At 38.6% G+C, this 26,642-nt stretch overlaps 1 protein-coding gene across 1 annotated transcript; it reads left to right on the top strand.

The window, feature by feature from the left end:
• Positions 1–1,112: 1,112 nt before the first annotated feature.
• On the top strand, positions 1,113–26,475 carry LOC149921357 (uncharacterized protein CG3556). The gene is made up of 9 exons (XM_090163235.1): positions 1,113–1,297; positions 10,877–11,090; positions 14,018–14,268; positions 14,340–14,500; positions 15,910–16,036; positions 16,102–16,182; positions 17,588–17,732; positions 24,559–24,707; positions 26,352–26,475. The coding sequence occupies exons 1-9, from the start codon at positions 1,201–1,203 to the stop codon at positions 26,411–26,413; spliced, it is 1,287 nt and encodes a 428-aa protein (XP_090019361.1). The 5' UTR covers positions 1,113–1,200; the 3' UTR covers positions 26,414–26,475.
• The last annotated feature ends 167 nt before the right edge of the window (positions 26,476–26,642 follow it).

The raw sequence follows: 26,642 nt of genomic DNA, 5'->3' as shown, positions 1-26,642 counted from the left end.
ATAAAAATTCAAACGAGGAACTATATGTATATTTAACACACGTGTTATATAAATTTGCTAATGTAATCACTTTAATATGTCAAATTACCCACGGTGTTGGACCAGAAATATATAATCTTTTTCTTAGAGATAAGTATCTATGTGCATATTTTCTTAATGCTATTCGCTCGAAACATGTGCCTTGACAGGTTCCCGCTGATTTGTCGGGGGTATCTTTACCTGCCAGTTCCAAATGCATAAGCACCAATTCACCCATTTTCACCGACAGTAGGGTGTTTGCACCACTTGACGCCATAGCCATGTATGATTTTAGGGCCCTATTTTTAAATAAAAGATCAAAATAATTCACAATTTTGTTTCCGAGGTTTAGAACTTGCGATGGTTTACGTTTCACCATAAGTAACATAATAACATAATTACATGTCAATTAAAAAAAATTTAATATCGATTTTCAGAGTGACTGCTAAAGCGAGATTAAGTTTGAGGCAGAAACCCGAGGGGCTAACCACTCTTAGAAAGTCTGTACATCGATTACGTCGTATTACCTTTAGATTAGTACTGCCAAAGGCAGGGACTTCAAAGATTACGCGTAATCCCATTAGTACAGTCAAAGGTACGGCTCTGTACACCGATTACGCGGAGTGATCAGCCCCTCGCAGAAACCCCTGCTATCAAAAACGTGCCAAAGCCGAAATATACTATTAGCAAGGAAGATAATATACTACTCAGGTCGAAGTTGGTCGAAACTGTCAGTGGCAAAAAGAAATCGATTAGATAATTAGCATTACCACAATAGGAAGTGTCATACTCCTGGACGTTACGTCTACTTATAGTTTCACTTTTATCGTCAAGACGGACACTTCTTTCGCAACAGCTATATTATATACTTCTGAGGCAGGTGCGAAAAAAAAAACAAAACAGATCGTAATAGGATCTGACGGCTCATCATTTTCTGGGAAATTAAACCAAGTTACGAACCATTGCGTAAGTTTAAAAAAAACCAACCAATCAAACAAATTGAAAGTTGTTATTAAAAAGTAGCGGTATGGTAGCGACGTGGAAAAGCGTCCGTTTCATTCTTATCAAACTCACGACCGTCAGTCAGAGGAGTATATAAGTTGGAAGGACTTCAAAAAGACACAGTTTTTCAAGAAGCGAGAGATAACGCTGTTCTTTTCTCGCATCGTGAATTCGTAAGCAATGAGACGGAGATTCGTTGCGCTCTTGGTTTTAATCGCGTTGGTTGGGACTTCGGTCGCCGCTAATGTCACAAACAGCTCCGAGGAATATGGCAACGGTAGGTATTCGATTTAATAGTGATTAAGCGTAGAGTGGGCGAAAATTATCATATTCTAAATCACCGTTACCCGTAACCATTATCATACGTATTTTAAACACGCGTAAGTATACCATAATTATTTTTTATTTAATGGACAGGTTAAGTCAGGCCTAGAAAACTTGCAAGAATTAGAGTTTGTAGGAGTGTAGATGGCACGCGATACAGCTACGTCTACACTGATAGCGCGTTCCACTCGTAAGACCTCTAAAATTGGTATTTGACGTAATAGATCTGCACCACTGATATATTTTCCAGTGGAACACGCGTGGAAATTTTAAGTTTTATTCAACCTTTCTGTGAAGCTAAAATGGCGGTGTACAAAGACCAGACTTAACTACTTATCATCGTATAATTCATAACTACCTCATTTACGTAATTAATCATTTTGGGTCTAGTTATGTTCGGTGCATAATATTATAATGCTATAGCTTCCAATTCTGTCAGAAGATGACTCCAATAAAATGTAAGCTAGCCGAAATCGAGAATTTCTGTCTCTAGCAGCCGACATTTCGCGCATAAAAATGCTCGCAATTTGTATTGATATGCCAAAATTTTCGGATCAACTTTGAGCGCTCGCTGCTACATCGCGACCGCCAGGGGAACACTAGAATCTCGGCGAGACCCGCTTAGCTCTCGATTTCCCAGTGGAACTTCAAATCCAAAATTGGACGATCTTGGAGCGCCCGAGATCAACCAGTGCAACGCGCTATCAGCTACACGTTTTCGAGGGCTGGCTTAACCCGTCTATTGAATGGAACCAATGAAAATCTATAATACAAGATTTGTTGAGGATGGAAATTTGTTACCATCAAAAACTTTAAAAACTGTTGGGCAAAAACACGCGTATTATTTAGGCCCTAAATTGTATAATTATTTAGATCAAAGTGTCAAAAAATTAATAACTTTAAAATTTATAAATTTAAAATAGTTGCATGGTTGCTATAAATTGGTCACACTCAATTAAAAAACATGTTGTAAAGTTAAATTTAAAAATCGCGAAATCTTTAATGAATGTATAAACCACCCACGGAGTTCTGTCCGATGTAAATATTTCATTATTTTTTTAAATGAACTTTTGTGTAAAAATGTATAAGAATATCCCCGCCACGCACGAGCTTTACGCTCATGTGGCAATGGGACGATGTACTACTTCTAAATGTAATAATGTTTAGCCATAATTCACATCAATAAATTAATTATTATTATTATTATTATTATTATTATTATTATTATTATTATTATTATTATTATTATTATTATTGTAACCTGGTTCACGGGTAATGACGTAAATTACGTCACGTCCAATTCCGTGACGAAAAACGCGTCATCAGCTTTATAAAAGAGAAACGGAAGCTAGTGATACGAATTTTAAAGAGATAGCGTCAGCTTCGACACATTTCAAATTTTGTCATTTAGATAGATTTTTATGTCCAGCATTCTAAAATATATATGTCATGGCAATTAAAACAAATATTTAGTTATAAAATTAATTTCATAAATTGTTGCGGAGAAAAAGAAATGTAGAAGATTTCCTGTCTAATTCCTACTATTCTAGTTTTGGTTAGGATTAAATACGTGTATAAAATTATGTGTTGATTCTTTGGGTGCGCGCTCCTAATATTTTAGAGGAGCGTAGCTCGTGTGATTTTGCACGCTTCCTTCAAAAATAAAAATAGCGAAAACCACATATATTTTTCGAAAGTTTATTACTATCGTTTGTTTTGGAAATAAGGTATTTATTTCGGTTTATTGATAATTAAATTCCTTATCCGTAAAACAATTATATGGTTTTATTAAAGGTGAAATTTCGATTCCGATGTCGTATTAGTGTTCACCATAAGAGTTAAAATGATTTTGGAAAATCCCAAAGTTAGGCTTAAGATTAGGCTTGTGAAATCTTTCTCTTACTATATTCTCTCAGATGGTTTCCCTTTAAGAATTCTCGGCTCGCTCTAGTACAAACCAATATAAACATCTACCCGCAAATGACGTCAATAATAGGTACCCGAGTAGGGGTGTGCAAAATATTTGGTGAGACCAAATAATTCGATCGAATACCAAATCGAATATTCTATTCGTCGAATCGAAGAATATTCGCGAATATTCGTTTTTTCTGATCAAATAGTCGAATACTCGAAAAAGGAGGGAAATAGTATTTGGTATTTTCAAATAGCTTGCAACTGGTCGAAAAACCGCGGGTCTTTTCTAATTTGTTGAGTTTCAAGGCCATCAAAGGAGAACGCAATGAAAATTCCGAATTAGTCCTTATTTCTGACACCTCTTTAGGCCACAGCGGCAAGGACCATATAAAGAGCTACCTTGCGCGTCCATAATCTGCATTAAAACCCTCGGGTGAAACTTCTTAGCGAAAGACAGAAGCTGTTTAGTTGTTTATTCTAGCGCCTATTATTGGCGGGCACTGTTTTCTGTTTTGGAATTTTCTAGAATAACAAAGTAAAACTAAAACCAAATCTAAAACAAAACCGGGAGAAGGGTGGTTAAAAAAGTGAATTTTGTGTAACTTATTTGAATGGTTAGTCAAGAATTTATTAATTTATTGAATTAAATTTTTACAAAAGATACTAAAATGTACTATATTATTGTAGGTTACGGCAGTAGCGCCGATCCCATGGGGGCGGCGGGGCCGAAGCCCCCATTGGTAATACCGCCGATGTTAAAGGCCGTTTACTTTTAAGCATTGGTGACGACGTCAGGCTGACGTCCAACAGCCATCAAACTAGTGGCAATGATTGGCCAAAAAGTAACAGTCGGTCAATACACATTTTTTAGTCACGATGATTGTACCTTTTGACTAAATAATGACTCCATTTACTATTTACTTTAACTGAAACCAATAGTTAGATGGCGATATGCTCATGGCTATTTATTTATGACAAAAATAATTGCTCAGGTGGGCTTTTGTTTGAGCATCGTTACAGAAAGACGCAAAAAAACCAGACCGATATAAAATAAAAATAATGATAAAAAGACATGGGATTTTGAGAATGCGAAAAAATTAATAAAGGGAGAGACGAAAACAAATGAGTAAATTAGGAAATAGAGATTAAGAATCAAGTAACGCGAGAGGAATCTTTAAAATGAAACAAGTTCGCCAAGGGCGATAATATTATTTCGTTACCAAAGAGCCTTTCTTAAGAAAGGTCAATTGTTACAAAAATCGTTTAAAAATTCCTATTGGATTTCATACGCCAAATTATTGTGTTTTTTTCAGAAACTCTTCGTAAAAATCTGTTAGAATTAACCTATCGAAAATTTAGTGGGTAAAGTTTGGCGTCGGAAGTAAAGCTAAACAAAGAAATATTTCCCGTTAATCTTTCGCAGTCGGAATTCGTTTTTTTTTACTAATTAAATACACTCTTACTGATATACTATACCCTGTTCGCACGGAGAAGCTAGGGTAACCTAGGACGGTTAAATAACCCTCCTAGGTGAACTTTCTTCGGTGCGAACAAATGACGGATTACGGGAAGTCCAGTTCCGAGAACATATGCACGTGCGAACGCTTTATGGTACCTTCTTTTCTTAAAATATTGGGAAATACTGAAAAACCCAAAGAAAAAGCCCACTTCAACACTTTCCATTTTAGTTTAAGTACAAATGTGTCACGAGGACATAAAAGGTGATTTTAATTATACTAATAATTATTCCAGGGCAGGTCACTTCTTTGATAAACGACGCACCCCTCAGATGATTAAATCCGATTTATTCATGATTATATTGATTAAATCCGATTTAATCATGATTAAAGATTATATCGTGATTAGAGCATCAGAAAATCGAAATAGCTGTGTGTTGTAAAATCGGTGCAGAAAAAGAACGAGCGAACTGTTTCCGGAGTTACAAAATTCTGAGAAATAGGCGCCACGAATATCAGCCGAATTCGTTGGAAAAGTTCAGGCCCAGGAAAATCGACGACATAGTGAAGCGCATACAAAACAACGGAAGCGGCTCGCTCACCTCACAGAAATTACCCGCTTCAGATTTAAAAAGATAAAAGCGTCGTCGCTGGTCAGGAAAAAAATACGGTCCTCAAACCATTAAAAGCTTAGCTCCCGCTGGCTTTGAGTGGTTTCTTCGTTTTGCCATATTCAAATAGCGCCTTGCAAGGCAAAGCTATTTACAGAAAGCCACATTAAGGAGGGGAACACGGTATTTATCATATCACTTTCCCGACTTCTACCGCTAAAGCTTTCAGCGTTTGCCAGATCGTGAAAATAAAATTATTGTACCAGACTTAAAAATGATCGATTTCAGGAAATAAAACCCAACCAGTAAAATTAATAACGCTAAATAATTCGACTACATTATTTATTCTGCCTTTGTCTTGTTGGAAGATTATAAGTTGGCAGTCTGCGTGATAAACTGAAAACGTATGTTGTTAACCTTTCAAAAGAAATCTAGCTGTTCCTAATTTAAAATTATGACGGGTTTAAAACAGAAATTAAATATTAAAAATGTCATTTTTAACCATTTTCTGTTAAAGTAAAAAAAATGCTTACATTATCGTACGCCTCGGCAGAATTATTCAAAATGACGGGTTTAAAACAGAAATGAAATATTAAAAATGTAGTTTTCAACCATTTTCTTACATTATCGACATGTACCAATAATTATCGTACGGCTGGCAACAATGCTCCAACTTTTTTATGCGGCCTGAAATACATTACGGATACTCATGCGCTACGGATACTACCAAGGTCTAAAATAGAAGTTTATAATATAACGATAGGTCAGGTTTTCCAAAAACGCTGTGTTACTTTAGTTTGTCAATAAATCGTACATTTTGCTTTGGAAAATGCGTGGCAAGATATAGTTACGTTGGTGGGTCCCATAGAACAATGGCCAGGAATTGGTGTACTTTGCACTTCAAGGTCAAACGGTTCTGCACCTAGTGGTTTTGCACCGACTTCTCCGTCTGGCATTGGTCTATCTTCCACTGCAAGGTTAGACGGTTCTGCAATTTGTGAACAACTCGAAGACACTGGTGGACTTGTTCCTATTGACTCTGTATTTATCTCCCCAGTTGGCAAATCTGCAACAGAAGTTGATAAATCTATTTCCCCATTTTGCAACTCTGCAACAGAAGTTGATGAAGCAACGGTAATTTGTTTTTTGGCAGCATAAGCAATCCGCCTTTTGAGATTTTGTCGATCCCGGAAAGCCGGGTCTTGTTGGTCTTGGCTTTTGGCAGCGTACCTTTCCCTGTCTGTAGCCCTCTTTCTTTGCCAGTTGGTGATGCACTTATCGGCAAAGAGGTTGGCCGAGTGTGTTTATTTGGCGGTTCAGCTAAGATTGTTGAAGTTTTTGGTTTCATGGCCGATTTTGCAATTACAGAAATTGAAACGAATTATTTCCTAGCAGAAATATCAATTCAATTCCATAAAAATACAAATTCAAAATCAGAATGCTATAGAAATACGAATAAAAAATTAAGACAAATCCAAAAAAAAAAACAAGAATCCAAAAACAACGAAAAACAAATTAAGAAAAATAGAAATACGAATAAAAAATTAAAATATAAAAACCAAACTACCTGAAAATATAAAAACAAACTGTTTCATGTGAAGTATAAGAAATACAGCCTGAATGTATAAAACCAAACTACCTGTTTCAAATGAAGTATGAGAAATACAGCCTGAATGACGGCTTAAACCATCAAAATTCCATCTTGTCCTCGTGAGAAGAAAACGCACATTGGCCAAATATTGACTTCACAACGCACTACTCACTTCACTGAACACAGGCCGCGCAAACGTTTTATAAATCCGTGATATGCTACCAGGCACTAATGTTTACAACGTAAGAAAATCACTGAACACAGGCCGCGCAAGCGGTTCTCGCCCCTTTCCTCTCGGCGTCGGAAAGGGGGGAATCACCCCTTGACCTGGAAACGCGTTCGAGAGATAAAGTTTGAAAAGTAAAAGTTAGTGACGCTATCGCCATCTATGTTTAATGATATTACGTTACTTAAAAAAATATTTTTTAGAACTTAAAAAATATTCAAATAACTTTTAAACTAAGAGCTTTTATATTTAAGTAATATTTAAGTTAAGTAATAAACATGACAGCGATTTCACAACCGCAGCGCCGCTTTGGCGGTGTTAGCGGAGAATTTTCGAAACTTTCGTAACATAGTCTTCTACAAGGTCAACCCGCCGCGACGGCGCCAAGTGAAACGATGGCGCCAATCGGAACGAAAAGCGGAGGGGGCAGGCTTACCTCGAAGTTGTTGCGTTAAACTCCAACCGTCGAAAAATGCCTTTGCGGCTACTACGAGGTGACCTGCTCCCTCCCACCACCACCCCTTGATCGGTCGGCCAAGACTCTGACGTTACCCCCGGAGCGCCCTTCACAGCCTCAACCGCAAACTCCACTGAACTCGCGCCTTTACGAACACGGCGAGGTAATCCTATCCAACACCCCTATCCAAGTCGACCCGATTCAGAGGGAAACTATAATTTCGTTTCCCCCCCTTGGGGCAACGAAATAAAAAGGCAGAGATGTGGCGGCGCAACGTGTGGCGATTGGGGATAGAAACAATCTCTTGGGGAAGGGAATTTCGGTCATTAACAACACGACAAGAAAAATGATTTAGACGCTGAGCGGTACGAACTCGGGGCTTGGAGAGTCTGAGTGAATGGCCCCGAGTTTGGGAGGAACTAAGAGAGAAGAAATCGTCAAAATTTAGAGTTAAGTTATTATAGAAACAATCGTGAGGCAAACAGAGATCATTACCGGATCGATGCGAAGGTACTGCAAGCGAGATGGGGATACCCCTGTAGCACATGAAGTCGTTTTAGGGTCGGGGTACGGTCGAAAAGTCGCTTAATAGTCGACGACCAAATACCGACCTAAAAACGTCCGAACGTTTTTCGACACTAAAACCGTAAATCCTTTTTTGGGATAGACTTTACATATAATTATTACTCCTGTAGCACAAAGAGTCGATTTAAGGTCACGCTTTGCCAATTAATCGCTCAAAACTGTGAAACTTTGGCGATTTAATAAAACAAATTGAAATATTTTTAAAATAACTTCCTTTCTGTATTATATTTTTTCGAAAAAGATTATATATTCAATCTGAGAATGTCTCCGTATTAAAAATCTCTCAGCTCAAGTAGGTTACATTCGTATAGCTAAATATGTTAGGCTAAGATATTATTAATGAAGATTTATTCGTTACTTTTACTAAGCCCCAAGAAACTCTAGAACTCTGTACTCTAGATTCAAGAGCTTTCCGATACATGTATATAGCTATTAATATAGTTATATTTACGATTTTATTTGGTCATTTTCAGTCACTTAAAATATCAAAAAGTAAGTCGTTTCGACGTAATTATACAGTACATTCCAAGTCGGGATGACGTCGTTTCGGAGTCGGTTCTTAGGTCTATTAAAAGGCGGTAATGAGTCGACGTTTTGTAGGCGGCCGACGGTCGGCCGACCCTTTTACCCCTAGGACATTTCGACCCGAAATCCAAAGGTTGGCCGACCGTCGGCCGACTTTAGTGTTTAGTACCTTTTGCCGACGTCGGCCCGACTCTAATTTGCTACAGGGGTAATGGTCCGTAAAGATGAAGTCTATTTTTCTCCAAATCCTGAACAAAGGCCTTTGAACAGCTCAGATTTAGAAGCGTGGAGTGAAGCAAATTGTTATCGAAATCCTGTGATAGGATTTCAAACATGTATTCCATAGTGCTTGGCACAATGTGTTAAAACCATTGGGTCTTTTCCTAGCATGAACCACGGACTAATTAATTAGTCCATGCATGAACTCAATACAGTCTTTAAACCGGCGCGGAGGGAATTTTAAAAATGCCGTTCTCTAAAAATATGTTCATTTCCGAAACAAATGCTTTCAACCGTTCTTTATAACATTATAATCAACTTCACCAAAGACCTAATTAGCAAACAGACGACAGAGCAAACGACACATTAGTCACGTGGTTTTATGAGAGGGGGAGGAGCAACCACTCGGCTTATAAGCTCCGCCTACTATGTCCCGCCACAACAGCGGGGAATCAAAGCCGAAATTCATTCCAAGTAGCGTTATGGATTCCTGTTTATAGTTATGGTACCACTGAGAGCTAGTGACGGAGTGACGTCATTACAAGAAGAAAATCTCCCCCTAGCGAGGCGGTGTCAAAGGCTACGTGTGACGCGAGCGGACGTAAAACGGTGACGACGATCGTAATACAGTCTGTCTTGTAAATAGCTCTCAGTAAAACTTTTCATGGGAAGAATAGGAAGTGTGAAGACTTATGGTATGACATAGTTTTAATGCTAATTTTCTAAGCGAACATTATCAGCCAGCTCCGACTGAAATGAGTAGTATAAATTCATGCTTGGGAATATTTGAACATTAGGGGAACTATATGCCTTGATTGCGCAATATCTCTAAAAATCAGATAGTTTTTGCTAACTAACGAACTTAATTCTATTATGTTACTTATGGTAACACGAAGGCGCAATTATTTTTTAACCTACTTAAGGTGACGTGAAAGACATTTCGCATTAACAAACAAGGAATTGAGCACCAGTCTGATATGCGTTCCCCCATCACGTACTTAAGGGGGAAGAATACAGTAAAAGCCTCTTTTTCGTTCAAGCTGAACGTTTCTGTTTTAACAATTACATAATTGAATTATATTTTTCTTATTAGGCTGAACTTTCTTCTAGTGCTTAAAATAATTTTGATAATTATAATATTAATAGTTAACGAGATATAAGGTTCTAACTAAAGGGCAGGGCCCCCACTCAAATATTAAAATATTTTATCGGAACATTAGGATTATATTTCTAAAAACATAGGACTTTTTAGGACTATTTTTTCAAATTATAGGATTTTATAGGACTAAATATGTTATTTCACTTACTAGCTTAAAAATGCATTTAAAAAACAAAATCTATTATATTTAGTGAAATAAATCTTTGATTTTCACTTGAAAAATAGAAACTATTGAACCATTTCATAACAAAAATATACTAGTAGTTAACCATTTTAACAATAACAAAGTATAGACTAGAGTAACCTTGTATAGGAACTTATCCGATAGCTAAATCTAGCCATTTAACTGCGTGGTTATAAATAACTGTGAGTGGTCGGATTTGAAATGTTCAAAATATCAAAATTATAGGATTTTATAGGACTTTTTAGGGATTTTGCTAAAAATATAGGATGTTACAGGACATTTTTGAAAATATAGGATTTTATAGGAATTATAGGACCTCTGGGGGGCCTGAAAGGGTAGTTTGGGCGCTTGCCCAACTTGTTTAGCTCCAGGAGTCCGAATTAAAACGTAATACCTTAATTACTTTTAAATTTAAAATTGTCAAAATTATTTTAGTCACTAAACAAGAGGCTTAAATATTAATTTTATAAGTTAAAATACAAAATTAAAAGAATTCAGCTTGAAATAGCGTGAAAGTAGACAATGGCCAATATAGTTTTCCCCCTTAATCTCTGTATTATGTCTTACAGTCTTTTAATTTGTTTAATATTTTCCATCGTTTCAGAAACGTCGCTCGAATCAAAGTTACACAAATCGGTAGCCTTGAGCCAAGAATGGCTATGGTCCAACACAGATTCCAATGGCGCCTGGGGACTGTCCACTGTAAGGGTCTTTACCGCTCTTGGCCTGACGGAAAGTCCGGACCTCTTCGACAGAAATTACCACAAATCTTTGGCTGTTAAAGAAATGGATCTGCAAATCGCGTTAGCCCTGGCCAGGTAACCTTCAACCAAAGATAATTTAAACTCGTACCCTAGATTCGAATACCGAGAGCTTTCCCATTGACGGTTTTGTTACGAAGCGTTTACCCTTTTCCGGCACGTGACCTCAGAAAAATCGGGCTCCATCGGTTGTGGCACGGCCAACTGCGATCACGCGCTGCCGCGCTATTGCGCGTGATCGCAGTTGGCCGTGGTTGCGGTAAGGCGCAAACCATGGAGCGAATTTTTTCTGAGTTCCGGCGGGAAGTGGGTAAACGCTATCGGCAACGCGCGAGAGAGTGATTTCGAATCTAGGGTACGAGTTTAAATTATCTTTGCTTCAACCAACGGGTCCTTTACTGAAGTGGGGTGGTGAAGTACCACTTTCGACTCGAAGTAATAGGAGTTTTTCGGTTTCCACTTTCAATAAAAATGCGTTGAGGTAACGGTAATAGCATTAATTTATTCGTTTCAAGCATGAATCGAACTTTCTACCATCTGAGGCTAAGATGGCCGGTGCCTTTCTGCATTTACGTCATCACTTGAGCCAATCAGGGCTGCGGTCAACAACTCTAAAAAAGCTCAGCGCTGAGCTCAACGGTCAGCGGTTTTTTTCTGAACGGTTTTTTTGACTTCCGGTTTTGACGTCACGTTGATCATCGGAGACTCAGCCGAAACATCGGCTGAGCGAGATGGTTTTTCCGTCGCTCATCGGTGTCGTGACGTCATTCGACAAAGTTAAAGGAGGGGTAGCAGACGATATTTTGTTCGTTAAGTCAGCGAACTATAAATCGTACAACAACATTTAGATTTTTGTGACGTAGCTTTGATTAAAATAACTCAACGATAACTCAACGGTTTTTCTCCGTTGATAGTTGTTGAACGCAACCCAGGAGACAGGCGATGGTCGTTGACTGGATCACCAAAACGTTTCCGGGATTTCGCGATTTAAGTGCCGAAGAAAATGACTCGTGATTCTTAACCAAATTACTTGATAATCATAAATAAAGGAATTTATTATTAATATTATCACTTATTTTCGTTCAACCAAAAAGAGGTGTATTAAAATTTTAGAAACTAAATTTCGCGCTAAACATTGTCATTCAATACAATTTTTGGCCGACATCATAATAACTAAGCCCATCCCATCCTAGCAACTGAGGCTAGACTACCTTATACAGTTCGATATTCATGGTTGAAATGAATACCTTCATGGCTTGGAGGATAAAAGTGAGAAACACTTTTATCCTCCAAGTTCATGGGAACGGTTGGCTCGCGTGGAATGAAGAGCTTGCTACCACCCTCCTACGCATTGTAACCCGGCCACTTGAATTAATGGCATTCAACGTCTTTGAACAATTTACCCCCGCAACAAACCACTAAGCAGCCGAGAGAGCTGACCTTTTTGGAACCTTACTATAGAGGCAAGTACAGATTTAAGCATTTCCGGTGTGATGTTGATATACCCTCGTATACTTTATACTAGTGTTGTTAATTTTCCGAAAATTAAAAAATTGAAAGATTAATTAATTTTTAAGGGTTTTTAATGTGTTTAACTTTTTATCGATATAAAATGTTTAATATCAGTAAATATACTACAAAACATTGATATTGCCACATTGTTAATCAGTTTTTAATCTAGTCTAGAGGCTTAGTTTTACTCTTAGATTCGAAAAAAATGAGGCGAAAATGCAGCTTTATTTAAATTTAAACAAAATATTAGACTAATCATGGAATTAAAACTTTTTTTTATTTTTTTCGGAAAAATATAGAAAATTTTCCGATATAAAGGCCTCGGTCATTTTCCGGAAAATGTTCCGACTTACAACACTACTTTATACGATTTCGATTTCCCCTGGCACAATTTCTTTCACACAGACAGTTGCCATCGTTCGTTTACGTTTTGTCACTAAAAAACCGGTGAACTTTCGTTGCTAATTCTAATCAAAGACAATCTAGATCTAGTACCCTAGATTCGAAATAACTGCCTCTTTACCCACTTCGCGCCGGAACTCAGAAAAACGTCTCTCCGCATTTACCATGGCAAACGACTACAGATAGCATCTTGCAGGGTCTTAAACCCGTTCTTTGTCTATGGTAGTAATAAGTACACATGCATTCGGAGAAGCTACACTCCATTAAAATTTCAAAACCATTCTCCAGACCCATTTTCGTTTCTCTTTGCCACCTCCAACTTCTAGAACGTTCCTACGCGCCTGGCGTCTTGTAGCTGCAACCGACGGAGGCCGATTTTTCGGAGGTCAATTGCCGGAAGTGGGTAAACGCTTCGTTACAAAACCGACGTAAATGAGAAAGCTCGCAGAATTCGAATTTAGGGTTCGGAGTTCTATATTATCTTTGTTCTAATATTCTAAGTACGTAAACATGCTTTATTGCTAGCTTGGAATGTAAATTTTCACATTTGAAAGTGAAACATTTATACGAAACTTAACTCATTGAGTTAGGAATATTAATCTAGAGATCCAATAAAATCTGCTCCCCGCGAAACAAGTTTTTGAAAATTACGAATGTGCCGTCTCCTCTAAAATGACGTGAAAACGTTATCATCCATTATTTTTGAAAAAAAATATTTTGCCGGAAAACGAGTCTTATTTGAACGAACCATTGAGAGATAGACGGCGCCACGGGTAGAATGATAAAGTTTTCTCGTCATTTGGGAGAAGACGGCAGTATTCCTATTTTTTAAAAACTTGATTCGCGAAGTACTGAAATCCGACGTTTTGATTGGACCTCTAGATTAATATTCCCAACTCAATGACATAACTACAAAACTTATTTTGGAATTTCTATTATATTTTGGCCGTTTAAACCAATAAAACCATTATCGACATGATTATGAAGTTCACGTATTCGCCGCGAGTCTATTTAGACGAAATTAGAACGTTTTTAGAATCTCGAGGTAAAAGTGGTTAATTTTCCGCCAGAGGGGAAGACCAACAACTGTCGCTGTTCGTGAACGCACTGTTGTCCGTTTGCGAGGACCCTTCGAATTTTTACAAGTTCAATTTGGTGAAGAAACTCGAAACTTACGCTAACAAGAAGAATTTCACGTCGGACTACGCAGAGGCGCTAAGCTATCTGGCACTGTGCAATTCCGGGGTGACTTTGGACAAGTACAAACTTAAAAGACTAAGATACATGCTGGAAAACAGTAGGGAAACTCCACGTCTGTTAGGTATTTGACGTTGTTTAGACTTTTGCATGGTATCACGTAACGATTTATCTCTGTTTGGAGTACGTTTCTAGATTACCCAGCCATGTCACTTTTGGCTTTAAGTTGTTCAATGGCAAATGGGCAACATTCCGAAATGGGTCGAACGCTGAATCGTAGCGTGAAATTTTTCAAGAAACAGCAACGCGATGACGGTACTTTTGGTAACATTTATACGTCATCGTTGGTTTTACAGGTATTCATTTCGGTCGAGAACTTATTTAGGCTTAGGGAGAACGTACGAGTCGGTGACTGCGAGGACTTAAAGATGGAGAGGGCCGTACGTTCTGCAGAACCACGCGCTTTCTCTCAATTCACGGGGGAACCTTTTTGAAAAGAGAGGAGGCCAACTTTATCTACGGCGCGTGCGCGTTTTAGTCACGTGACTATTTGGACTTTCCTCCCAGACGTCAGCAACGGCGAGTTGCGCCCTAGATCACTACTGAGTACTGAGATCCCCGCGTTTTTTATCGAGTCAAGCGTTTTGCGGCTTTTTCCACCCCCTCTGTATACCCTTTTCTTCTCCATCTTTAAGTCCTCCCAGTCGGTGAGTTTTCAGTACAAAGAAAACTATTCTGCTAGCTTAATTAGAACAGTGCATTAGATCTTAACCCGAGTTTTAGAAATTGGAAAGTGAGATCATAGGGTCAATAGTCCTTTAAATAAAATATCATACATAGCTGACTATAGAGTTTGTGTTGCTATGACTGGACATATAACTAGTTTGACTATGGTTTATCTTTATACTGCCAAAGCTGAGAATTTTCTATGCATCGATCTGGCCGCATTTTTCAACAGGGGGGCAAGACAGTCAGAGAGTGGTTTATTTAACTGCCTATATTATTCAACTTTAAATAATCTTGATTTTCCCATTGTTCGTCCCGAGGAATGGTATTTAGAGGTGGCGCTCAATTCAAGTTGCTTTGAATGGTCTTTGAAGTTGCAAGAGCTAAATTAAGAATCATATCTAAGTCTTCCCTTCCGTGACTAAAGGCCAATTCACTCGTGCCAACATTTTTGCTAAACATTGTTGACCATCCTTGGTAACACACCGAGTTTCTTCGTTTTTAATAAAAAAAATCTACATGTACACAACTTGTTGGCCACGCAAACGCATTTGTTGGTCAACCTTTAAAGAGTGGCTAGTTTTTTTTACTGAGGCTTAGCTCCAAATATTAAAATCTAATAATTTTCGTGCAGATCCTATTGAATGAACAAAACTAAATGCTAATATGAATATAAAATACCTTTATGTGAATTGGAAAATTTTGAAGTATTAGAGGTAGTTTTTTTTTTAAGAATTACGAGTAATTCCCTTTGTCAGTTAACGGGCGATATTTCGAACGAAAATTCAATGTTTGGCGAAGTCGAGTCGAAAACTGTGGCGCACAAATGATGACTCGTGTAAATAGGCCTAAAGTATCGAAATTTAAAAGAAAAGTAGCGTTAGGACCCCTAAAAAGAACCTTTTACGTTTTAAGAATAGGCTCAGGTAGGAGATCTTGCTAGGGGGCTTGAAGGCAAACTCTTAGTACGTTCTCATTAACCCTAAGCACGTTCTTGGTTCGGCACACATTATGGAAGGTTCATAAATCTATATTATAGGCGTTAACTTCGGCCAAAGCTGACGACATCGGTTGGAACTTGACTCTGGCCTATGAGTACATTTTGAGTCAACAAAAAAGCGACGGCTCTTTCGAAAGCGCAATGGCGACTTACTTCGCTTTACCAGGTAACGCTTTTCATTAGTTCAAACACCTTAAATATGTAGAATTTGTAATAGAGCATTTTCAAAAGTGCTCGACAGAAAAAGCTTGGCGAGTCTTTCCAAAATCAACTGCAACAAAACTGAAGACAGCCGTAATGGAAATAACGTAGGTAAATATCAAATTTAACTAGTCGGTGTGTGATTAGAAAACGCAACGTTTTTTAAGAGGTAATAACTTAATAAGTGTATAATATTGTGACATAAGTGTGACAATGCCTATTCTTCACATGCAAAAGTTTTACCGAGAGCTATTCAAAAGACAGACTGCATTACTGGCTTCGTCGTCGTTTTGCGTCTGCTTGCTAACGTGTCACACGTAGCCTTTGACAGCGCCTCGCTAGGGGGATTTTCTTCTTGTGATGACGTCACTCCATTACTAGCTTTCAGTAAAATATTCCCCAAAGTGACATACTTATAGAGCAATATTATAGATTTATGCTTGATATTATACCGCAAGGGTCTGCTAATACCCAAGGTGGGATGGCGGGGTGGATAGCACTTTTGTCTCGCAGCAAGAGGAGCCGGGTTCAATCTTAGCTTGTGGCACTGGGTGAAAACCCGGAACCGCTCCTTCCGCGTTGAGTTGCACGTTCTCTCCTCCCTCGAGTTCTTAGGTTTCCCCTTTCCATAACATCTTGTGGAGGTTAATGTTCGTAGTAAGTGTAGGGAGCTGTTGGCTCGCTTGGCATGAAGGGCTTTGCGAACACCGTCCTACGCGTTGTAACTCAGTCACTTATCATACAAAATCGAAGAACCGATTTGGCGGAGTTACCTAGCGACTAACGCGAGAAGTCAACTTAGCCACTTCAAATTCGTCTGCCATTTTAAAAGCGCAGAGAGTCTTCCAGTAGCGGCCCTAGCAAGTTTTTCATTTGGTTCCAGATCTTCCCCGATATACAATCGCTTATTCGTGACATGTGTATCAGAATTTATAGCCCGGTGTACCGGTAAGATTTAAACCACACCACCGGAGGTCAGGCGTTTCACAAGTTATTGGTCCCGATCTATCGTTGCATTTTCGGCGCAACCTCTATCACGGTGCCCTGTGCGGCCGCACCGTTGGCACCACCCTAGGGCCGCCGCTGGCGTCTTCTTAAAATACAAAAATCCTGCAGTTTATGGTCGCTACGTGGCTTTGCTGAAAAGGTAATTACTTTGAAAAAAAGTTATAAACTTTATACTCCCTTACATTAAATCACAGACCACCTACCCGAAGAAGGGTAGTAATTTCAAAGTGACGCGGCTTTTTTAAGAGAGCGCCCTCTCACGGCAAGTAGAGGCAGTTTTAAAGGTATAAGTGCGACAGTAAAAATTGTAGAAAACTGGCTCACGCGCGACCTTTTTGTTTCGTAAAATAAAAGATTTTCACTCGCTATTTTCTGTTTGCTGTAAAAAAAGCCGCATCACTCTTGAGACACCTTTTTCGAGATTGATGCCAGTCCTTCTTGTGTTAGGTGGTCTGTGAATAAATCAACCGAATCCAATCTTTAAAACCATATAAATTTCTTATTGAAGATAAGGATAACAATAACGGAAATGAAACTGCAAGCGACCTGTTGGTGGTGGGAATAATTAAAGAATTTGGGAACGAGACAGTGGCTAAAACATTTAGCGATACCAAAAACAGCTCTCTTTACGATATCCTCAATGCAACATTCAAGTAAGTGTGTAGCCGGAAATGGTTGATGACGTAAGTCACATCATATATATAAGTATGACACTTCGTATTCTCCCTACGTTATTTTCTTATATAACAGTTTCACCTAGGCGCAACAACCACATATGGAGAACGCAGCTAGCCTTTAAACACGCTAACGAAGGGTTGTGTACGAATTTCATTGGACGAGCGTCACGAGCCTTTACGCTGAACGTTTTACGGGCGCGGGGGAAGGCAATTTCCGAATTTATCCCTTCCGACGGCAGCAGGCGCTATAGCGTCTAGCCAATGAAAAACGTACACAAGAAAATCTACGACTTTTGACGGGTTGCGTTCTCCTTGTGTGTGGTGTTGTGTTTGTTGCTCCTAGGTTTCACCAACCTGGCTAAGAATTGGCATTATCTTCATCTTGGATTTATTTTGGTCAGACCTAGTCTAGTGCTGCCATCATTTGAAGGTTTTTGAAACTATAAATATTATTTTTATCTTGACAACTAGATTAAAATCATACTAAATAGAACCTAGGAACCTTGCACTGCCCCTGTGCTTCGTGCTTTCCCTCCAGAACCAGATTCTCTTCTCCAAGTCTTCACGTGCTGTTACTAGTCTTTGGAAGTGTTAGTTACTTAGGTAACCATGTCTGAGAAAACGCTGTCATATCTGAGAATACGCTGTCGACAGCGTTTTTGCCGAATCAGCCAAGGCTTCTTGAAAGTTGAAACAGCGCCGTAACCAGCCTTAAAATTTGAGTAGGGCAATGTATATTTTTAAATTGATGAGAATTAGAATGATTTACTCTGTCGTCCAATGCTCAATGGTCAGTCGATCAGAGCCTGTAACGAGTGACGGGCGGCCCGTTTGTGATACTCCCTGAAATGCATAGGTGGCATAGGTGGCATAGTTCCGGCATAGGTCGATTTCCTACCGTAAACATTGCTACTATAGCAAGTAAACCAAGGAATGGAATCACTATTTATAAGGCATTGTTGTTTTGTATCAGGCATAGCTCTTTTTGCAGATCGGAATTGCTCTGACATAACTTTTCGTATTATATATCTTTACATATGTATTCTCTGGCATAGCTCCCTAAAATCGACCGACGCGACATCGGCATACGAGAAACGTGGCGATTTGGATTCGCCGGACTTAGCGCGCGATTCCGAGGGGGGATCGAGCCCCATACTAAAAAATGCTATGGGCCATCTATAACGCAACCTAGAGGACAGCACCAAGCCTTACGCACCAAGTCAAGTCGGGCGTGGAATGTATTCTATCCCTACGAATCTCGGCGAAAAGAGCAATGCCTTATAAATAGTGATTCCGCTCCTTGGTTTACTTGCTATAGTAGCAACGTTTACGGTATTAAATCGACCTATGCCGGAACTATGCCAACTATGCCACCTATGCATTTTAGGGAGTAGCCCCATTTGTGTTAGATTGACTGCCAGTTTGCACGCGGAACAAGCGCGTGGAGGCGGCCATGATCAGGACTGGTGTCACGACGAAGAGAGAGAGAAAGAGAGAGATAGACTACGGTTGCGATGGTTTGACATATATTTTACATTTATAGTTATTCATATTTTTATAAATTTATTTGTTTATATTGCTAACTCCTAATTTTTTTAACGAAAAAATTAAATTTTATAATATTAAAATAAAAATGCGTTCAACTGAAAAACTTTAATGATCACCAAAATATCTGGATAGGGCACTTTCCTCAGATTTCAATTTCATCTCAAAATTCTAGGTAGAGCACTTCAAATTCCAGGTAGGACACGGCCCGAGTGCCCTCCCCCCTGGTTACGGCCCTAAATTGAAACGTTTTCTAAAGTAAAAATAACGTTTACATTGGCGAAATAACAACCAATAAGCTGACGTGGGGAGGCAACATTTCAACATAATGGCCAATGTTATTTTTACCTCTCCGAGGGGACTTTGTACCCTAGGAGGGGTTATACAACCACCGTGTCTGTCTGTCTGTCTGTGGGTCTGTCTGTCAGTCCTGCGAACGCGTTCGCATTTTCGAGGCAAAGGGTAATCACTGCGTACGCAGTTTCTTAGAATCAGGGAAAAGGTTTTTCCAAAAGCGCCCTCTTTTTGTCATTGGGTGTAGTATAATTTTTTAATCGGCCAGGATTCGAACCCGAGCCCTCTTGAACGACAGGTGAGCGTTTTTACCGCACTGAAAATTAAAAACTCTTCCGAGGAGAGGTATATTTTGGCTTGCCAACTTGTTTAAAAAGAACTTTTGTTTAATTTAAAGGGAATATAACCTGCAATGCAATCTTTACGGAAGACCCCTTCAATTTTTCAAATTACCCTGTACAGTGGCGCCAAACATTTTTAAAGCCAAAGGCAAGAGCGGCCAGACCTGCAAACGTTAGTGTTCCACACCAAATACGTGAGGTTATATTCCCTTTAAACATAAAATTGAAGATTTTAAACACATTCACTTTGTTTCTGAAAGTAGTCATTTTCTAAATTTGGATCTAGACGCGTTTTAGATCTTATTTATCAGCATCAAACTAACCCGACAGTAATAGTTGATTTTATAAAATAAAAAGTGGTCTTGTCCAACTTGTTAAAATGTTGCTCTTACGTCACAGGACCCAGCTTTTACTAGCTTTAATACCCGGCTTCCCCCTGGGTCTTAGTTTTATGAATGAGATCTGATTTGTACGTAAGAAAAGTAAACGCTGTAGTAAAAACGTAACACACGTAACACGCGTAACAAAAAGTCCTCGTAGCAAAAACGTAACACACGTAACACGCGTAACAAAAAGTCCTCGTAGCAAAAACGTAACCCACGTAACACGCGTAACAAAAAGTCCTCGTAGCAAAAACGTAACCCACGTAACACGCGTAACAAAAAGTCCTCGTAGCAAAAACGTAACACACGTAACACGCGTAACAAAAAGTCCTCGTAGCAAAAACGTAACACACGTAACACGCGTAACAAAAAGTCCTCGTAGCAAAAACGTAACACACGTAACACGCGTAACAAAAAGTCCTCGTAGCAAAAACGTAACACACGTAACACGCGTAACAAAAAGTCCTCGTAGCAAAAACGTAACACACGTAACACGCGTAACAAAAAGTCCTCGTAGCAAAAACGTAACACACGTAACACGCGTAACAAAAAGTCCTCGTAGCAAAAACGTAACACACGTAACACGCGTAACAAAAAGTCCTCGTAGCAAAAACGTAACACACGTAACACGCGTAACAAAAAGTCCTCGTAGCAAAAACGTAACACACGTAACACGCGTAACAAAAAGTCCTCGTAGCAAAAACGTAACACACGTAACACGCGTAACAAAAAGTCCTCGTAGCAAAAACGTAACACACGTAACACGCGTAACAAAAAGTCCTCGTAGCAAAAACGTAACACACGTAACACGCGTAACAAAAAGTCCTCGTAGCAAAAACGTAACACACGTAACACGCGTAACAAAAAGTCCTCGTAGCAAAAACGTAACACACGTAACACGCGTAACAAAAAGTCCTCGTAGAAAAAACGTAACACACGTAACACGCGTAACAAAAAGTCCTCGTAGCAAAAACGTAACACACGTAACACGCGTAACAAAAAGTCCTCGTAGAAAAAACGTAACACACGTAACACGCGTAACAAAAAGTCCTCGTAGCAAAAACGTAACACACGTAACACGCGTAACAAAAAGTCCTCGTAGCAAAAACGTAACACACGTAACACGCGTAACAAAAAGTCCTCGTAGCAAAAACGTAACACACGTAACACGCGTAACAAAAAGTCCTCGTAGCAAAAACGTAACACACGTAACACGCGTAACAAAAAGTCCTCGTAGCAAAAACGTAACACACGTAACACGCGTAACAAAAAGTCCTCGTAGAAAAAAACGTAACACACGTAACACGCGTAACAAAAAGTCCTCGTAGCAAAAACGTAACACACGTAACACGCGTAACAAAAAGTCCTCGTAGCAAAAACGTAACACACGTAACACGCGTAACAAAAAGTCCTCGTAGAAAAAACGTAACACACGTAACACGCGTAACAAAAAGTCCTCGTAGCAAAAACGTAACACACGTAACACGCGTAACAAAAAGTCCTCGTAGCAAAAACGTAACACACGTAACACGCGTAACAAAAAGTCCTCGTAGCAAAAACGTAACACACGTAACACGCGTAACAAAAAGTCCTCGTAGCAAAAACGTAACACACGTAACACGCGTAACAAAAAGTCCTCGTAGCAAAAACGTAACACACGTAACACGCGTAACAAAAAGTCCTCGTAGCAAAAACGTAACACACGTAACACGCGTAACAAAAAGTCCTCGTAGAAAAAACCGTAACACACGTAACACGCGTAACAAAAAGTCCTCGTAGCAAAAACGTAACACACGTAACACGCGTAACAAAAAGTCCTCGTAGCAAAAACGTAACACACGTAACACGCGTAACAAAAAGTCCTCGTAGCAAAAACGTAACACACGTAACACGCGTAACAAAAAGTCCTCGTAGAAAAAACGTAACACACGTAACACGCGTAACAAAAAGTCCTCGTAGCAAAAACGTAACACACGTAACACGCGTAACAAAAAGTCCTCGTAGCAAAAACGTAACACACGTAACACGCGTAACAAAAAGTCCTCGTAGCAAAAACGTAACACACGTAACACGCGTAACAAAAAGTCCTCGTAGAAAAAACCGTAACACACGTAACACGCGTAACAAAAAGTCCTCGTAGCAAAAACGTAACACACGTAACACGCGTAACAAAAAGTCCTCGTAGCAAAAACGTAACACACGTAACACGCGTAACAAAAAGTCCTCGTAGAAAAAACGTAACACACGTAACACGCGTAACAAAAAGTCCTCGTAGCAAAAACGTAACACACGTAACACGCGTAACAAAAAGTCCTCGTAGCAAAAACGTAACACACGTAACACGCGTAACAAAAAGTCCTCGTAGCAAAAACGTAACACACGTAACACGCGTAACAAAAAGTCCTCGTAGCAAAAACGTAACACACGTAACACGCGTAACAAAAAGTCCTCGTAGCAAAAACGTAACACACGTAACACGCGTAACAAAAAGTCCTCGTAGCAAAAACGTAACACACGTAACACGCGTAACAAAAAGTCCTCGTAGAAAAAACCGTAACACACGTAACACGCGTAACAAAAAGTCCTCGTAGCAAAAACGTAACACACGTAACACGCGTAACAAAAAGTCCTCGTAGCAAAAACGTAACACACGTAACACGCGTAACAAAAAGTCCTCGTAGCAAAAACGTAACACACGTAACACGCGTAACAAAAAGTCCTCGTAGCAAAAACGTAACCCACGTAACACGCGTAACAAAAAGTCCTCGTAGCAAAAACGTAACCCACGTAACACGCGTAACAAAAAGTCCTCGTAGCAAAAACGTAACCCACGTAACACGCGTAACAAAAAGTCCTCGTAGCAAAAACGTAACCCACGTAACAAAAAGTCCTCGTAGCAAAAACGTAACACACGTAACACGCGTAACAAAAAGTCCTCGTAGCAAAAACGTAACACACGTAACACGCGTAACAAAAAGTCCTCGTAGCAAAAACGTAACACACGTAACACGCGTAGCAAAAAGTCCTCGTAGCAAAAACGTAACACACGTAGCAAAAAGTCCTCGTAGCAAAAACGTAACACACGTAACACGCGTAGCAAAAAGTCCTGAACTACTTAAAAATCCCAACTAAACTTCCCCTTCTACCATACAGTGTCCATGCTTCTACGAAGTCCTTTTCTTTCACACTAACTCCCCTTCTACGAATTTCACACTAACCCGTTAAAAAGTTTAAAGGTCGGAACGGGCGCAAGGAACAAAGAATATAAAGCTTTATATTCTTTGCAAGGAACTCAAGAGAGGAAAACAAACCGGGCGACGTTTTATGAGTAAAATGGAATTAGATTAATAACCATGTCAGGTATTTGGAATTAGGCACATTTAGTTGGAAATCAGGCCCTGAACATTGAGTTAAAATTTCAAAGCTCTAGAGCTAACCGTTCTCGAGTTTTTAGGTTTTAAAACTAATAACGGCGCGACCACGCGACATTTTTCCAAGTTCTCGAGTTCTTAGGAACATGACATACAAATAAATAAATAAATAAAAGGACCAACTTTAAGACTTATAGCGTTTTCCATTTGTCTGCTCTCGAGCACTCTAGATCGCTCTGATCAACATTTTATGTTCCATTAGCGTGCTCGGATCTGCTCCGATCAAGTTTCTCGTGTTCCATTTGCCGCTCTCGGGTGCTCCGAGATCGCCCAAAACCGATCTGCTGATTTCCACAGATCAACGGATCGAGATCGAGATCGGAGCAAATTTTCCATATTTTTTGGCAAAATGGCAGACCAAGACGCGAAAATTCAAATTACTAGCAGACGAAAAACAACAATGCGCGGGAATATGTTAATGGAATGTTCCATTTGCGGTTTTACTTTAGTCGATTTGGGTGAGATCTATGACGTCAGAGACAGATTCAGAGCGAATCTTGAGCAATCAAATGGAAAACGCTATTAATTATATTCTTCGCACAAGCTATTTGTACGCGCACTAGAAAAAGCTATATTCCTCTGGCGACTGTAGCGCGCGCTCGTAGACTTGTAAAAGCAAGAGACTGTGACGTAAGAGCAACATTTAAACAAGAAAGCCACGTTACAGTAGAGGGTGCGACGAGTGTCCAATTCCGACTACACAATCACTTCGCATCAGACTATCACTAAACCTAAATCTCAGTGTCATACTTTTGTGCATTTCGTTACTTATGTTGATGATGCGTTAATAATAAAAATTACTTTGAAGATGTACTTGGACGGAGACTTCTTTCGGACCCATGCTGATCTCGGTGGACGGATTGAAACAGGACACGGAGAATCGGAAATTCTGGGCCTTTTACCAAAGATACCACACAAATGAAGGACAAAGTTTCAGAGACGAGACCCAAACTAAAGGTATCAGCAGTAGTATATTTCTCTTACGGGAGAAGTTGTCTCGGTGTCCTACCTTGAAATTTTAAAAGGGCCCCAAATCTTTCGAAAAGTGACCCAAAATATTGAAAATTAGTCAAACAATAGGGGGATAACTTTTCAATTTCTTAAAATTCTTCTGATTTTTATTATAGTTAGCGTATATAATTAAATTTTGAGGATGAAACACCATATTTTGCTAGCTTTAGGAAATAGAAAAGGGTCCTAAAATCCTTTTAAGAGCCTCAAAAAAAGGGACCCTACTTACTTTGGCTACCTTATCAAAATCTCCTGTTATTAGCTTGATAATAATATCCTTTATCCAGAATCCATTCAAGTACTTGAATTTTTGCCTTTATGGATACTTATTTCTAAAGAGTTATATTCGAGGGGCAAGTCACTTCCTTGATTAACGACGCACCCCTCGAAAGATGAAATCCGATTTAATTGTGATTATTTTGATTAAATTCAATTTAATCACGATTAAGTTGATTAAATCATGTTTAATCAATTAATAGAATGTTCAAATCTAATTTAATCATGATTAAATGATTAAATCTGATTTAAATTATTAAATCCTGAATGAAACGATTAAATCATGATTAGAATGATTAAATCGCGGTTATAAATTAGAACGATAATCAGAATTATTATATTGGTGATCGGAATGATTATAATTGTGCGTGATTAGAACGAGCTGATTAGAATACTTTATTATGGGATTATAATTATTATTTCGTATTTACCGCGCTCGATAATATCTCGATTCGACCAATTGTATTGATTAAATAGTGATTAAAATGATTAAATTGTGATTAAAATGGTTATATTGATTAAAATGATTAAATTGTGATTAAAATGATTAAATTGTGATTAAAATTATTAAATCTGATTAAAAAGATTAGATCATGATTAGAATAATTAAATATCGTTTAAATCGTGATAAGTGATTAAATCTTGACTAGATTTTTTAATCTTGACTAGATTTTTTAATCTTGACTATTTTTTTTAATCTTGACTAGATTTTTTAATCTTGACTAGATTTTTTAATCTTGACTAGATTTTTTAATCTTGACTAGATTTTTTAATCTTGACTAGATTTTTTAATCTTGACTAGATTTTTTAATCTTGACTAGATTTTTTAATCTTGACTAGATTTTTTAATCTTGACTAGATTTTTTAATCTTGACTAGATTTTTTAATCTTGACTAGATTTTTTAATCTTGACTAGATTTTTTAATCTTGACTAGATTTTTTAATCACGATTAACCTGATTTAATCATTTTACTATGATTAAGACGCACCCAAAATGGAAGTGGCCTGTCCCTCAGTTATATTATAAACTTTTATTGACTGAGCGCTGGAACTTGAAGGGGCACACCGGCGTTTCGGTAAAGCTCCTCCCCTTTAGTTGTTTCCGAAAGTCAGGCAATCAGCGAAGGAAAATTCCCCTCTCCCTATCTTGTCGTCGTCTTCTCTTAACCATAGGAAATGTTATGACGTAGGGGTGGCGAGTCAGATAGGATAAAGAGAATTTTAATATTCCGCAACTTTCTCAGCGCGGGAAACTAGTGAAATTCAAACGCCGATGTTGTCTAAACGAATGTAAATTGAAAAATGTTCTTGTAGGCGCTGACAAAATCTATCCAAACGACGGTTCAACGTTTGTTTTGAAGTATCAGAGTTGGTAATATTGGATAATTTAATACTTGGTGTTAATATCAATTTTCAATAAAAAAATAATTATGCCTGAGATTGCGTTTATTTTTGTCAATAAAAACGACCCGTTTCCAGAAATAATTTTATATTGGTTAACATACCCACATAAGCCAAAGTTAATTCTACGTCACTCGACGAATAAGTGACAAACTTATGGACCTTTCTTTATTATAGACTTATGGTAAAGCGATGCCTGAGAAA

This window comes from Leiobunum rupestre, chromosome 11, assembly GCF_980474605.1.
Source record: "Leiobunum rupestre chromosome 11, qqLeiRupe1.1.hap1, whole genome shotgun sequence".
Lineage (NCBI taxonomy): Eukaryota > Metazoa > Arthropoda > Arachnida > Opiliones > Sclerosomatidae > Leiobunum > Leiobunum rupestre.
The sequence above is the reverse complement of the archived record's forward strand: the minus strand, read 5'-3'. Positions and strand labels throughout refer to the sequence as shown.